The sequence below is a fragment of the Pelodiscus sinensis genome, chromosome 8 (genome assembly GCF_052426305.1).
Source record: "Pelodiscus sinensis isolate ZL-2025 chromosome 8, ASM5242630v1, whole genome shotgun sequence".
NCBI classification, from domain to species: domain Eukaryota; kingdom Metazoa; phylum Chordata; order Testudines; family Trionychidae; genus Pelodiscus; species Pelodiscus sinensis.
In genome coordinates, this window is record NC_143059.1 from 2,265,320 (window position 1) to 2,280,974 (window position 15,655).

Sequence of the window (15,655 nt, forward strand, 5' to 3'; positions counted from 1 at the left end):
TCTTGGGGCCGGGCCGTGGCAGGACCTTTGCCCACACAGCCAGCGTGGACACAGGGCCGTGCTCCTGGCCCTAGTGAGTCCTGGGGATGGCACGGAGGGACAGCCTGCTGGCAGACGAACCGCTGCACAGGGAGCACGAGATAGCACCCGGCAGGGCAGGGCCGGACCGCTTGGCCTGAGGCCGTCCCTTCTATCCCGGCTGAAACACAGGTTCAGCCCCCGGCTTCAGGGTTCCCAACCCTGGACTCGCCCCGGAGGCTCTTCCCCGAGTGCTCTCCCACGTATCAGCCCCTGGGCCCTCGAGCCGACGCCTCACGCCAGCGCGCTCCCGCCTTTGCCAGACAGCAGCGAGCTGCTTGGACCTACGCTCCCCGTTTACGCACTTGCAGGGTCGCGTCGCACCCCGCGGGGCTCCAGCTTTCTGTCCGAGTGCCCCGGCCTCACAGGGCAGCCTCCCTTGCAAACGGACAGGGTCTCAGGCTGTCCGCCCCACCCCGGGCAGGGCTGACACAGCACCGTGCCCTGAGGGGTCATGACCCTCAGCTTCTGGCCACAGCACCGCACTGGCATTATCCCCCACAAACCCCAAATCTTCTGTAAGGCCAGCCTGCATCTCTGGCCTAGGCCTAGAATCTGTTTGCTCCTGCCCTGTGAGCCATTCTCTTGGTTATTTACCACTCTCCTAAGCTTCGCAGGGATGACGCAATGCTTTCTTCCACGTGACTGATAAAAACGTTAAGTAGCGGAGGGCCAAGAACAGATCCCTGCAAGACGCCACCCGACGCACACACCACTCACTGCCAATTCCCCACTCACACTCTGAAATCTATCAGCTACCCGGTTTTGAATCCGCCTAGCACGTCCCGTGTCATTTCATGTCGCTAGAGGCGTTTTGAATTCAAGGGTGTGTGTGGACCCAGCCAGATGCCTCACAAAAGTCTGAGCAGGGACACCCCAGGGGATACCATAGTATGCGTAGAAGCCAGTTGGATGCATGCTCCCGACAAGGCAAGAACTAACATCGGAGGGGGTAGGGCAGGCAAAGGAAACCCAGTCTACTGCAGCATTCATGTCCCTGTCCTGCTGCCATCACAGAGCTTTTGAAAAAGAACTGCCCACCAGCTCCACCCTTTGAGTTGTTGATTCAGCTCCCTTATCACTGGGCACCAGCCCCGACGTCTCCCCAGCATTTCTACTTTGAATGTTTATCCAGCTAGACTCTTACACGGTCGTCATGTCTGAGCCCCCGTTCCCAGCAGCCAAGCGGAGCAGCGTCAGTTCTTCGCTGCCTTGCCTTTCCCTACTTCATTTCAGTTCCTTGGGGCTCTCAGATACTTCAGCGGGGCCTCAAGAGCCTGATCAGCCACTTCCTCTTCCTCTTCCTCCTCCTCCCAATATTTCTCTCTCGGTCGGTTTCAAGTTCTCACATTAGCTCTCTCCACATCAGATACTGTAGGACAGCTGTGTTCTACCAGCCCCGCGTCAATACCCTGGATTAACAGCACTCCCGCCCACTGGCACAGGAGCCCTACTCCACTGACTCTTTCAATCAAAGACTCCCTACCGGCAGGAAGTACATCAAGGAGGATTTCTCCTCTAGCTGGACTCTCTACTTCCTTTGCCTAGCGTGACACGCGATAACGTTCCCCGCCTGTTGTATTCAGCACTCCACAGCTGTCTGAGAACCTGGAGTCTGACCTGGCGCTTCTGGACTCCCTGGAACTGGCCTAGGAACGTTCTGTTCTCGTTTTCCTCTAGCCGTGTTTCCCAACCAGGGTTCCGCGGGTCATCGTCAGGGGTTCCGCGAGAAATCAATACTTTTTTTTTCACAATGTAAGCTGACTAGATATATAACAGCTCTTTACAAATAAACCTTCTTGACAATAATTTAGCAGTAATTGAATTGCGCTTCCCGCTGTCAACTTTTTCCGGCCAAGCAAACGTTTTCATCGGTAGGGGTTCCTTGGGATATGAAAAATTATTTTAGAGGTTCCTCCATGGGAAAAAGGTTGGGAATCACTGCTCTAGCCCCATAGCTTCGCTATTTCTTGCAACCTTACCAGATAATTTCACTACCACTCTGCTATGGGGAAACCTGTTTCCTGCTGCTTTGGTGAATTCCCAGTATTCCCCGCCCCTCCCTCTGAGGGACTGCAGCCCCGATGTCGGCCGGTTGTGTCCCTGGAACATTAGGGTTCAGTTTTGGCTGCTGGTCTCCCAAATGCCCGTTTCCTGCGCCGGTAGCAGCCTGCGTAACCAGCGCTGCTAGCCCACCCCCGTGTGCTCCCGTGGCAACTGCACAGCACAGACGCCAGTGCTCCATGAATCGACAGCCTTCCGGCCAAGCACGCACAGCTCCCTCGGCTGCTCCCTGGGATCTCAACTCGACTCCGACTAGCAGGACAAAGCCTCAGCCTGCAGCACTCCTCCCAAGGTCCCGAGTCATCCTCGACCCACCGATCCCCCCCTTGGCACCTGCTGTTCCCTGCCCGGGTGCAAGCTCCGCCAGGCACCCCCTTGCACCGGGGAGAAGCATCGCACCCCTTCCTCCTTTTATGAGCCAGCCAGCCTGAGCGACTTCTGTGCTACCGATCACCTGCCTCTCTGGGCTCGCCCTTTGGATACACCCTGCAGAGCTCAGTTTCCAGCTCCTCGGAGACTTTTATCCAACCCTTCGCCTCATCCCCGCAGGGTTCCCAGCCAGCTCCTCCCGCTGCAATCCCGTTCCCTTCACCGATTTCAGCTCCTGCCCAGGCACCTCCAGAGGGGACGCCGCCTCGCGCCTCATGCATACGTAACCCGGGTGCTGAAGTGAACCAGTGCAAGCCACAGGAGAAGTTCAGCAGCCAGGTCTGGGATGACAGATTCTCGGTTCCCTTCCACCCCACTGCCCTGAGCTTAGCTGACACGTCCCGGCTTTGAAGCGAGGCTTTGGAGGATGGTGGAAGAGAACAGAAATGTCATTCATTCCTTTCGGACAGAGCCCTTCCAGCCCGTTCAAACGTGCTTGGATTGGAGACAGGACTAGCTACAAAAGGAACGCACCGTCTGTGATACCTCCCGAAACAGGCCAGACGTTTCCTCTGACCAGGCTTCCAGCAATGCTGGCACAGCGAGGACACAACAGGCCCTCGAAATAGATGGCAGGAAGGACTCCCAGAAGTTGGGATCTTGCGACATTCCTTCAGGCTACCATTTGCATCACTGCTTATTACTTCACACTGCACGAATAAAACCAAGACAGCCACCTCCGGCGCCCATACACTTGCTGCAACTAAAATTCCAATCACAGCCCTCCTGTTCACAAAGGAAGGCTAATCCGGGTACTAACCTCTGGCTGACAGCTTTTTGGTGTTGATGATTTTTGCAGCATATTCCTGGGATGAACTTTTCTTCACACATCGGCGGACCACTGAGAAGGCTCCCCTAGAAGAAAGAGATCAGGGGCTGTGAAACTGAAAATAAAAAGACAACAGGCACAATTTCCACCCCACAACACAGACATGTCAAGTCAGCAAATAACACCAGAGACGACACCTAGGAACCCATTTTCCTCAGTTCTTGTCTTAGCTGGGCCACAGCACGTTAGACGAGACACGAACTCGCTACACCGCCTTCCCTGGGTAAAATACTCAGGGTGAATCCCTCTTCCCAGGTAACTTTGCATTTTAGAAATGCGAGCGACCGTTGCTGCAAAGGGCTGTAGGCAGAACAGACAGAGGAAGAGTTCCTAGGAGGAAAGGAAGATGGCACAAGGAAAAAGGAAAAAGGCAAGACAGCCCGAGCCCTAAGAGTTTGTGGGGAAGACGGAAAACCGGGAAAGGAGTCCCAACAGGAAAGCTGGTGGGGAGAGCGACAAGAGAACCAGCTTCATGGGAGAAAAGCTCCAGGAAGCCAGAAGGACGAGAAAGGGGAAGCTGCCAGGGAAGCAGCCAAGCCCTAGAGCAGTCCCCGGAGAGTCTCTACACCGGACAGGAAAACTTAACCCATTGGAGAGTTTCTGGCCCTAGGCAGCTGGGCCCCTCCCTACACTGCAGAGTCCGGACCTGGCCTCATTTCAGGCTCCCGGCGCGCCTCACACTGCAAGCACCGGGGCTGGGGGCTGAGCCGCAGGCTGCAGCAGCCACCTAGGAATGGGGATGGGGCAGAGACACAGCAGCGCCCAGAGCCTGGTGCAGGGAAGGAGGGGAAAGGTGCAGCAGTCCTCAGGGATCCCATGCTGGCTGCTGCATCACCTGCATGTCTGCACAGGGCCCCACTACAGGCCAGGGCCGCAGGGCGCAGCAAGGCCTGATCCCAATGCAGGGGGGGGCCCGTCCACAGACCCGGCCTCAGGCAGGGCTAGGACTGTGCCGGGGAGGAGGAAGAGCCAGGGCAGGGGTCCCAGCAAAGGCAGCAGTGGCTCTCACCAGGATAGGTGGGGGAGCAGGGTGCTGCAGCACCAAGCAGTCCAGGCATAGGGCTGGGAGATGGGAGTAAGTCCCGAGGCGGCAGGGCAAGGCAGGGGGGCCCTGGCGCGCAGTGAGGCCTGGGGGTAGAAGGGGAGGGACCCTAGAGCAGCAGTACCCACTCCCGGGTAGGACGGGGCCAGCCTCCTAGGCAGCCCTGGGGTGCAGCTGCCAGCCCCAGAGCCAGGGCAGCGGCACCAGCGAGAGGGGAAGCAGCACCGAGCTGAGCAGGGCAGCTGGGTGGTGCAACAGCTCCAGGGCTAGGGGAGAAGTGGCCCCAGGGCATGGCTGGGTGTGCAGGGGGGGTTGTTGTAGGCTCTGGGGCAGGGCTGGGGGCGTATGGGGAAGTCAGGCTTCCTGGGCCGGGCATGCGGGGGGAGGGACGTGGGGGGCTCCTGGCCAGGGCAGAGGGGTGCACGGGGGGGATCGAGTTCTGGAGCAGGGCAGGGGTGCAGGCGCCGGGGGTGCAGGCTCCGAGGCGGGGAGGCGCAGGGGGCCGGGTTCCTGGCCGGGGGGGGGGGCGCAGAGCTCCCGGCCGGGGGGGGGGGTGGCAGGGGGCCGGGTTCCTGGCCGTGGGGGCCCTGGGGGGGGCGCAGGGCTCCCGGCCGGGGGGAGGGCGCGGGGGGCCGGGCTCCCGGCCGGGGGTGCGGGGCAGGGGCGGCTCGCTCCGTACTTGCCGAGCTCCTCGTAGAGCTGGTAGTCGTCGGTGAAGCGGGTGCTGGGGGCGGGCGCGGCCATCGGGCCGGGCGGCGGGTCGCGCTGTGCCCCGGGCTCTGGCTCCGCGCCGCCCTGCACAGTCACCGCTCGCCAGGCAGCACCGCGAGATCTGCCGGGGACACTCCCCGCCCGCCGGCCCGCCCCGCTCCCCGGCCCGCCCGCCGGGCCCTCCAGCCGCCCGGGAGCCGCCGGGCCTGTGCGCGGCGTGACCGACACGGCGGCCCCTGCGCCCCAGACAGCCCCGGTACCGGCCTCGCCCCCCGGCCCCCCGCTAGAGCAGCCCCCCCGGCCCTCGGGGCTTGCAGGCTGCTCCCCCCCCGCTAGAACAGCCCCCCCCCCCCCCCCCGGCCCTCGGGGCTTGCAGGCTGCTCCCCCCCCGCTAGAACAGCCCCCCCCGGCCCTCGGGGCTTGCAGGCTGCTCCCCCCCCCCGCTAGAGCAGCCCCCCCGGCCCTCGGGGCTTGCAGGCTGCTCCCCCCCCCGCTAGAACAGCCCCCCCCCGGCCCTCGGGGCTTGCAGGCTGCTCCCCCCCCCGCTAGAACAGCCCCCCCGGCCCTCGGGGCTTGCAGGCTGCTCCCCCCCCCCGCTAGAGCAGCCCCCCCGGCCCTCGGGGCTTGCAGGCTGCTCCCCCCCCGCTAGAACAGCCCCCCCCCCGGCCCTCGGGGCTTGCAGGCTGCTCCCCCCCCCGCTAGAGCAGCCCCCCCCCCGGCCCTCGGGGCTTGCAGGCTGCTCCCCCCCCGCTAGAACAGCCCCCCCCCCCGGCCCTCGGGGCTTGCAGGCTGCTCCCCCCCCCGCTAGAGCAGCCCCCCCCCCGGCCCTCGGGGCTTGCAGGCTGCTCCCCCCCCGCTAGAGCAGCCCCCCCCCCCGGCCCTCGGGGCTTGCAGGCTGCTCCCCCCCCCGCTAGAGCAGCCCCCCCCCCCCGGCCCTCGGGGCTTGCAGGCTGCTCCCCCCCCGCTAGAACAGACCCCCCCCCGGCCCTCGGGGCTTGCAGGCTGCTCCCCCCCCGCTAGAGCAGCCCCCCCGGCCCTCGGGGCTTGCAGGCTGCTCCCCCCCCCCGCTAGAGCAGCCCCCCCGGCCCTCGGGGCTTGCAGGCTGCTCCCCCCCCCGCTAGAGCAGCCCCCCCCCCGGCCCTCGGGGCTTGCAGGCTGCTCCCCCCCCGCTAGAGCAGCCCCCCCGGCCCTCGGGGCTTGCAGGCTGCTCCCCCCCGCTAGAACAGCCCCCCCGGCCCTCGGGGCTTGCAGGCTGCTCCCCCCCCCGCTAGAACAGCCCCCCCCCGGCCCTCGGGGCTTGCAGGCTGCTCCCCCCCCGCTAGAACAGCCCCCCCGGCCCTCGGGGCTTGCAGGCTGCTCCCCCCCCCCCCCGCTAGAACAGCCCCCCCGGCCCTCGGGGCTTGCAGGCTGCTCCCCCCCCGCTAGAGCAGCCCCCCCCGGCCCTCGGGGCTTGCAGGCTGCTCCCCCCCCCGCTAGAACAGCCCCCCCCCCGGCCCTCGGGGCTTGCAGGCTGCTCCCCCCCGCTAGAACAGCCCCCCCCCCGGCCCTCGGGGCTTGCAGGCTGCTCCCCCCCCCGCTAGAACAGCCCCCCCCCCGGCCCTCGGGGCTTGCAGGCTGCTCCCCCCCCCGCTAGAACAGCCCCCCCCGGCCCTCGGGGCTTGCAGGCTGCTCCCCCCCCTGCTAGAGCAGCCCCCCCCCCCCGGCCCTCGGGGCTTGCAGGCTGCTCCCCCCCCCGCTAGAACAGCCCCCCGGCCCTCGGGGCTTGCAGGCTGCTCCCCCCCTGCTAGAACAGCCCCCCCCGGCCCTCGGGGCTTGCAGGCTGCTCCCCCCCGCTAGAACAGCCCCCCCCGGCCCTCGGGGCTTGCAGGCTGCTCCCCCCCGCTAGAACAGCCCCCCCCCCGGCCCTCGGGGCTTGCAGGCTGCTCCCCCTGCTAGAACAGCCCCCCCCCCGGCCCTCGGGGCTTGCAGGCTGCTCCCCCCCTGCTAGAACAGCCCCCCCCCCGGCCCTCGGGGCTTGCAGGCTGTTCTACCCCCCCGCTAGAACAGCCCCCCCCCCCGGGGCTTGCAGGCTGTTCTACCCCCCCACTAGAACAGCCCCCCCCGGGGCTTGCAGGCTGTTCTACCCCCCACTAGAACAGCCCCCCCCGGCCCTCGGGGCTTGCAGGCTGCTCCCCCCCGCTAGAACAGCCCCCCCCCCGGGGCTTGCAGGCTGTTCTACCCCCACTAGAACAGCCCCCCCCCCCCGGGGCTTGCAGGCTGCTCTACCCCCCCGCTAGAACAGCCCCCCCCCCGGGGCTTGCAGGCTGTTCTACCCCCCACTAGAACAGCCCCCCCCGGCCCTCGGGGCTTGCAGGCTGCTCTCCCCCCCGCTAGAACAGCCCCCCCCGGGGCTTGCAGGCTGCTCTCCCCCCCGCTAGAACAGCCCCCCCGGGGCTTGCAGGCTGCTCTCCCCCCCGCTAGAACAGCCCCCCTTCGGGGTTTGCAAGCTGCTCTCCCCCCTGGCCGCTAGAACTGTCCCCCCTCGGGGCTTGCAGGCTGCTCTCCACCCCGCCCCTGTTCCAGCCAGCCAGGAGGGCTGGGGTTGCTGCCCAGTGCCGGGGGCCCGGAGCGGAGCTGGGGCCACGTGGCTGGCTGGCTGCGTCGGGGGCCAGTAGGAGAAATGTGGTTGCTTGGCCTTCCAGGGTGCAGGGCTGGGGCTGTGCAGCTGCTCAGTGCTGAGGGCAGAGGTGCTAGCCTGGGGCTGGGACTAGCGATCACAATGGGTGCTGGGCTCCAGTGGGCAGGAAAGGGGCAGGGTCCGGGGGAGAGGTCTCCCTAAGCCAGCCGTTCCTCGCTGCCCAAGAAGGGCCCGCTGTTGACTCTCACCCCTGTGATCCCCCCGTCCTCTTCCACACAACTGCCACTTCGCCAGCTGGGCCCATGGGATTCTCCCATCCTTGCGGTGCTGAACCTCATTTCTTTTGGCCCAATCCTCCAATTTGGCTAGGTCCCTGGGGACCCTGTCTAGCCCTATCCTCCAGTGCATCTCCTCCTCCCGCAAACGTGCTGCGGGAGCAGTCTGTCCCATTGTCCCATCGTTGATGAAGAGGTGGAACACTGCGAGATCAGGAAAACCAGGGGGCTGGTGTGAACTGGGAAATAGAGAGCTGCTAGCCCCGTGTTCATAGGCACCGACGGGAGAGGAAAGCAAACGTGCCACGGGGTGCTTTGTCTTGTTGGCTACATGCAGAAGTCGCTGAGGAAAACAAGCAGCTGGTGAAGATGGGACAGAATAGCAACATGCGTGATGCCTTCAGGCCGACAGAGCCGTGTCCTGCAGTCCCACATGCACTGCGGTGTGGGCCGTGGCCCCACAAAGGTGCCACCGGCGGACCAGCCTCACGCGCTCCAGCAAAGTAAACCCGACTCCAACCTGTCTCTGCTGTGCAGCTGCTTGCCACAGCCACTTTAGAGGCTCTCTGCTGCTTAATGATTCTGTGATTGCCACCATAATAGTCTGTGTTTTATGACAAAGCAGGTCGAGTGTGGAACACGGGCTTTGGGCAGGCTGCCCTCGCTGAAGAGGGCACACCCGCGTTGGCTCTCCAAAGGGCCAAGAAAAGGAGCAGATTACAGACACGGAGACCAGCAGTAGCATTAAGCTGCTGTGAAGCTGGAGCACACCGTCGAAGTAGGTCTTGTTACTGCACGTGCAGCAGCAGCAACGAGGCATTTTGCAAAGTGACAGTAGCGCACAGCCGCAGCAAACAGTTGTCTGTCTGTCCGTGTGTTTCCCTGCTGAAACGTGTAGAGTGAGGGTGCTGAGAACCCCTGGACCAAACTGTAAACCCCGGATGGGGCAGAAACAACTTCCAGTTCCAGGGGTGTCAGTGCCCCCACGCCCAGCACCTACGGATCCAGCAGCTGCACACCTCGTGGCCGGGTTCTGCGGCCCACATTCCATCCGCCAGTCAGTGCAGAAAAGGGGCCAGCAAGGAGCACTCAATTCCCAGCTTGCACCAGGCTGAACCCAGCTTGTGACACAAGTTACAGCAGTCCCTGGGCTGCTCCAGCTTGTGTCTGCTAGCTCTGGTCCGATGTTGCTGGAGCAGAGAGGGTCAAGCTGTACTAAACAGAGTGGGGACAGCCTGGGCTCCGAGACGGAGCAAGCAGGAAAGAGAGATGGAGCCCTGGTAGAGGGAAGGTGCAGCAGAAAAGGGAGCAAGGGAAGGCTCGCGAAGGAGGAAAGAGAAGAGTGCACAGGGAGGCAGAATGACAGACACACAAAACATGAAAACAGCTTCTCAAAAAGCCAGAAAGTCCCTTCCGGTTTGAAAATTGTTCCACAGAATGTCGTTCCTGCCAGAGCTCGTGCGAACCCCGGGAGGTATTAGGCACTGCACCGGCAGAGGCAGCTCTTGTCCCAGAGACTGCCAGTGTAGATTTGGTTGAGAATCCATTGTCGGCTCATGATCCAGCACTCTGTTAGAGCCCATTTTAAACCCCATCTCTGACCCTGCCCACTGAGAGGAAGACGGACAAGAGTAGCAAGGAGAAGGGGAAGACAATTCTGACCTGTCTTTCGGCCCCATGTCAGCTAAGTGCCTGCAGGCTCCTAAGAGCAAGCCTGGGGCATGTGCACCAGGAACCAGGATGAGTGGCAGTTCCCCGGCCATATCCAGAGATGCAAGACCCAGGATCCGCAGCAGCTGTTCAGTAAAGGGTCCAAAATTGACAGCACGTGACATACTAGAAACCAGAAAACCTGGAGTGAGCAAGAACAGTTTGGCGGGGTCAGAGGGGACACGTGACTCCAGGGACCACAAGCAACCACTCTTGTCTTTAACCCCAGGAGGGGAAGGGCATTGCCATTGGAAAATAGCCACCGGGCCAGCAGTGAAGTCAGGGGACTTTTCCATAGATGCCAATGGGCTTTGCATCGCGCTCACCCAGGTGGGGGAGTTCAGTGTTTTGAGCATTGGCCTGCTAACCCCAGGGTTGTGAGTTCAGTCCTTGAGGGGACCATTTAGGGATCTGGGGCAAATCTGTCAGGGATGGGGCTTGGTCCTGCCAGGAGGATGGGGGACTAGACTTGATGACCTCTCAAGGTCCCTTCCAGCTCTGTGAAATAGGTAGAGCTCCATTTAGTAGGGACTCAGTATGTCTGCACTTGCACTCGACTGGCAAAACTTTTGTTGCTCACGGGTGTGCTACATCCCCCGCCAATGACAGAGTTTTGTGGCAGCAGGTGAAAATGTGAATGCTGCTTTCCTGTCGCCAGAGGGAAAGCTGCTCACGGGGAGTGGATGTTTTATCAGCAAAAGTGCCGACAAGCAGCATTTTCACTCGCCAGCGTTTAGCAACCAGATTGCGTCGACGGTGCCTGGTCGCTAAGAGCCGCGTAGAGCAGGCATGCCCTCCGTGACTGAGCAGCGTGCTGATCCCGCAAAACCAGGCCCTTTCCTAGTCACAAGTGCTCCAAGGTGAGTGGAAGGGGGGTTGGGGCATCGAAAGGAGGCTGGGAAAGCCGGGCGCGTGTTCTACACTGCCAGTGCCATGGGAGCAGACGCGCGAGCACGGATTTGGAAGCTCGTTTTCAGAAACTGGCACCGCAGGGGGACGAAGTGCTGGGCACAGAGCTTGCTGAAGGACTCTAGGAGAACGCAGCCGGAGGAGAATGGAAGGGCTGCGCGTGGGCTAGCTGGCCCGGCAGGTGGGACCTGCGTGGCGCGAAAGGAGAACGCTGCGGTCAAGGGGAGGCCTGGCTGGTGTCTGCACAGAACTAGGTTGTAGAAACTAGAAAATCCATGTAGTGGTAAGGGAGGCTCTTGAAAAGGGCTCGTCAGTGGACCCAGGGGGTTTCACTGGGCCATTGCCTCTTCTCAGTTACCCCACTGAACGTCTCAGGGCAGTCCAGGGCCTATCATGGAGTAGTCCAGGTTTCCAGAAAATGATAGTGAGAGCTCTCATGGAGGTAGTACAGGTCTGCATCCTTACCCCCTCAAGCAGGCCAGCACGTAGTCTGGGTTTAAGAACCAGCACTCCGCTAGGTATGCTCAAACCCAAACCATGCAAAGCATAGTTCTGTATGCAAGGCCTACTGAAATCAATGGGCCTTTCCATTGTTTGAATGGGTTTTGGATCAGGCCACAGGCACCCCAGAGCCAGGTTGGAGAGCTGATGAGTCTCCGGGGAAGGGCAGGAACACAAAGCCCCGCGTGCTGGGCTACAAAACAAGTGAAAGGACATTGGCTGGAATTCAACTCCCAGTGGGAAATGGGAAAGTACAATCTTTAGCTGGCAGGGAAGCTGCACACAGCCGTTGCTCCAGTAACATTAAACAAGCAAAAGGGCAATAGGTACTAATGTGCCAAGCAGGGTGGTGCCAGAGATGACCAGACATTGACAACGATAAAGGAGATGGGAAGGCTGAGGAAGCAGAAAGAGAAACAAATGGGGGGGAAATTAGGAGGAGCCAAAAAGAGATCAGCAACAAATTAAAAAAACTAGTGAACTATCCAACTCAAATTGTCATTAGCCCTAATAAGCACGGAGTCCAGGACTATCAGCAGAGTGGGAGCCAGGGGCTAAAAGCTGGTGAGTTGCAGGAATACAATGGATACATTCTGGGTCTTGTCCAGACTCCCACCAGCAATCCCATTGTAACTCACGATGCAGACTCTCATGCCTACGCTCTCCTCCCGCCTGTAGTCTGTCTATTCAGAAAGCCAGTTCTTTGAGGCAGAGCCTGTTGTCCAGCACAGAACACAACAGGGCTCTTGGTAGGCTCTCTTGGCAACTGTACGGGTGGTATTATTACATGCACATAATAAAACCAGGCAGAGGACAATATAAAATACTGAGTGCTAAGAGTGAGGAGTTGTTTGCTTCAGTCTTTGGAGGGGTGTGGAGGGCTGGCTTAATCAGGCACTGGCCCTAGGGGTGACAGCCGAGGCACAAGGCAGCATGTACAGATCCAAACAGATTCTAAAACTCTAGAGGGCAGGTTTTGAGAACAGAAGTAGTCAACGTCAGGTGCCAAACTTGACTTTCAAAAATACTGAGCACCCACCAGAAAAATCAGGTTCCTTTAAAGCAGCGTTTCTCAAACTGTGGGGGTTGCGAGCAACTTAGACGGGGGGTCGCAGCTGGATTCAGTTTTCCACTTGCGACCCCTCTCTCCAGGGCCACAAAGAGCGGTGGAAGGTAGCCGCCAGCAAGCCGTTCAGCATGGCCAGGGCCACGGGACTCCAGGAGCACAGCTCAGCTGCAGCAGGAGGCAAGGCGGCGGGAGAGTGAGGCCAGCGCAGGAGCGGACGTGTGAGGGGCTGGTTGGGGCACAGTTGCTGGGTGACTGAACGCTTCCCCAGCTGGGAGAGGGCAGGGTCCCTCAGGCAGCGGGCTGGGGGATTGGGTCGGGGCAGAGGACCCAGAGGTAAATAAGGGCACGTGGGGGTCAGAGGAGGAGGCAGAGGAAACACGGGAGAGGAGAGGAGGAACCAACCAACCAACCAAAGGGACGTGTAGTGGAAAAGAGGCACAGAGGAGAGAGAGACGGGGGGGAGGGCGTTGAGGACCGCAAACGCCATGAAGGAACCCCAGGAGGGCAAGGAGTCTGGTGAGAAGGGGGGAGGAAGCGTCCCAGGGCAGTGAGGGTGGGGGGGGGTCATATACATTCATTTAGCATTTTAGGGGGTTGTGGTATCACAAAGTTTGAGAACCCCTGCTTTAAGGTCTTTCAGGCTGGGCACCCAAAAGGCGAGTCAGCCAAAATCCCTGCTCATTTCTGACAGTTTGCCCTGGGTAAATGTCTGACTCACAGGTGCAGGTAACACACATCCTCAAGCACAAAAGGAAACAAGGAAACAGAGCAACTTTTAAGCAGACGAGTTTAAAATGGTTACATAAAAACTCACTACTGGAGAACTGAAGAGACAATCGTGGGATTAACCTCATTTGACTTTACCAATCCACCCTCCATTTCATTCAGTACGTTGCCTCCATTAGGAACTTCAAGATGATAAACATGAAGGAAGAGAAAAACCCAACAAGAGACTCATGTAACACACACATTTGTGCAATACTGTATTATGGAGGAGTGTTCCCTCCGGTCCCCTTCCTAGCTAATATTCAGAATATGCCCTGAAGTAGGAGGACTGGTAGCACTTGCAATTTTACTCCTATCTTGTATCAGTACAGGTGCCATTCTGTTTCATGTCAATGCCTAGTCATGTTTTGATTCTCACTAAAGATATTGAGTCAGTAATATCCTGCAGCATGGAGTGCCATGAGTTAATTATATAGTTCATGCACAACAGGATCTGATAACACCGTAAACGTGTTCTAAGGTCACTGTGTGCTCACAAGTTCTCATGGAACAGGGAAAACAGGCACATCTAATGAGCACCCCTGTTTTACATGCCTATACCATGGCACTGCAAAGCACAGGAAGGTTGCTCAAAGAAATGGGAGAGGACTGATTGCTACTCTCAGGAGAGTCTGCACCTTTGGCTGCTGTGGGTCTCGGTTTAGCTGCTGGCTCACAGGACTCCTTTGCCAAGAACTGGAGTACAGGGCTCTCAGTAGAAGAGAAGTGTGGCTTTCTTCTCACTCCTCCGGGCTCAAGACTCTGGATTTCTTAAGTGAAGCTTGGATTGTGGCATACAAGATGGCTGTCTTCATATGTGTGTTGCTGCAAGCCTGCTGAATTCACCCTCCGTGTAGGGGACTTGTGGGGGACCTCGGGTAGCACATATCCAGGGACACCATTGCAAGTGGAGAGTAAGGGGGCCTCTCGCCCCCCTTACCTCCAAGTTTCGTACCCAAAGTCTACTCCCAGGGCACACCCTGCCCCAGATGGAGCTCCTAACTGCAACACAGCTTGAGTCTCACTGAGGCTTTGTCCACACACTTCGTAGCTTAAAGCACAGCTGCAGCTCTACGGAAGCCACTTCGGCGAGGGGAGTAGCTAGCAGCACTGGTGCCTGACAGCACAGTAACTTGCTGCACTCGGGGATGCATGCGTGTGGTCTCTTCACACCCTGGAACCAGACAGTTACAGCGCTGAAAAGGGCCAGGAGACTTGGCCTGAGTTCTAAAGCTGGGGAGCATTACGGACATTTGGGACAGGGAGTTTTCTATACACAGAGGCAGGCTGATTAACAAATGGCTTGTCACTAATGTCAAGTAAGGACCCAGAGATGATTGTGAAAGCATTGCCAGGCACGCCGGATAAAAGATGGGAAAAAAGGGTAGGACTAAATATTGAGATTGGAGAGAGGTAAAGAGTGGAGTCGCCGAGGGACCAGCACTTGTTCAACAATACTGGGAAAAGCGCTACACAGTGAGATGGCAACATTTAGAGAGGATACAAAATGACTCAAAATAGTTACGTCCCAAGCTGGCTGCAAAGAGTTACAAGGGATCTCACAAAGCTGGGTGACTGCAACATAATGGCAGATGGAATTCAATGTTGATAAATGCAAAGTAATGCACATGGAAAACATAATCCCTACTATACACATAAAATGATGGGGTTTAAATTAGCTGTTACCACGCAAGAGAGAAATCTTGCAGTCATTGTAGACGGTTCTCTGAAAACATCTGCTCAATGTGCAGTAGCAATCAAAAAAGCTAACAGAATACTGGGAATCATTAGGAAAGGGATAGATAACAAGACAAAAACATCCTATTGCCCCTCTATACACCTCTGGTGTGCTCACATATGGAATACTGTGTGCGTCTCAAAAGGATATTCTGCGTTCAGAGAAGGGCATCAGACATGAGGAACACCCCTATGAGGAGAGATGAAAAAGGCTGGGGCTTTTCCACTTGGAAAAGAGACAACGAAGGCAGGATAGGAGAAGTCTACATAATCATGGCTGCTGTGCAAAAATCAAGAGAGAAAATGTCATTTATTCCCTCGCGTCACACAAAAACGAGTCGCTGCCCCATGAAACCACCAGGCAGCAGACTGAAAACAAACCAAGTATTTCTCCACAGTTAACCTGTGGGACTCTGTCAGGGGTGTTGGGAAGGCCCCAATTGTAACAAGGTTGCAGTAAAAGCGAGACAAGTTCATGGAGGCTAGGTCCATCAATGGCTACTGGCTACACTATGTTCTCTCTCTCCCTCACCACTGCTGGCAGAAGCTGGATCACTTGTTGATTCCCTGTTCTATTCATTCCCTCTGGCGCTGGCCACTGTGGGCAGACAGAGCACTGGGCCAGAGGGACCTTTGGGCCGACCCAGTCTGGCTGTTCTGATGGTCTTAGATAGAACCCAGATGTATCTGACCTGCTCCTCTCTGCTGTAACCACTAGTCCTCACTCCCTTCCCAGAGCCGAGACAAAGCCCAAGAGTCTCTGGGAAGGGAGTGGGGTCTAGTGGTTACAGCAGAGAGCAGCAAGGTCTTAGATCCCGGTCGTCCCCTCCCATGGCTGGGCAAGTGAGAGGCAGATACTCCAACAGGTTGTACCTCTCTAGTACGGCCCCTCAGGACTTGAGTGGTGCTGAACCAGAAA

The 15,655-nt window shown here is 59.1% G+C and overlaps 1 protein-coding gene across 14 annotated transcripts in view; it reads right to left on the minus strand.

Moving 5' to 3' along the window:
- The window catches only part of CAMK2G (calcium/calmodulin dependent protein kinase II gamma), an 80,117-nt gene extending 74,809 nt beyond the window's left edge, over nt 1–5,308 (minus strand). For 3 of the 14 annotated variants that reach the window (XM_075934612.2, XM_075934610.2, XM_075934608.2), the window contains exons 1-2: nt 5,122–5,307; nt 3,332–3,426 (exon numbers count right to left, since the gene is read on the minus strand). In XM_075934612.2, the coding sequence (XP_075790727.1) occupies nt 3,332–3,426; nt 5,122–5,186 (160 nt within the window). In that variant the 5' untranslated portion in view covers nt 5,187–5,307. Of the gene's footprint in view, nt 1–3,331; nt 3,427–5,121 lie in introns of all 14 variants that reach the window. The other 11 variants (XM_075934614.2, XM_075934611.2, XM_075934617.2 and 8 more) reach the window with 7 other exon arrangements.
- Nucleotides 5,309–15,655: the final 10,347 nt, after the last annotated feature.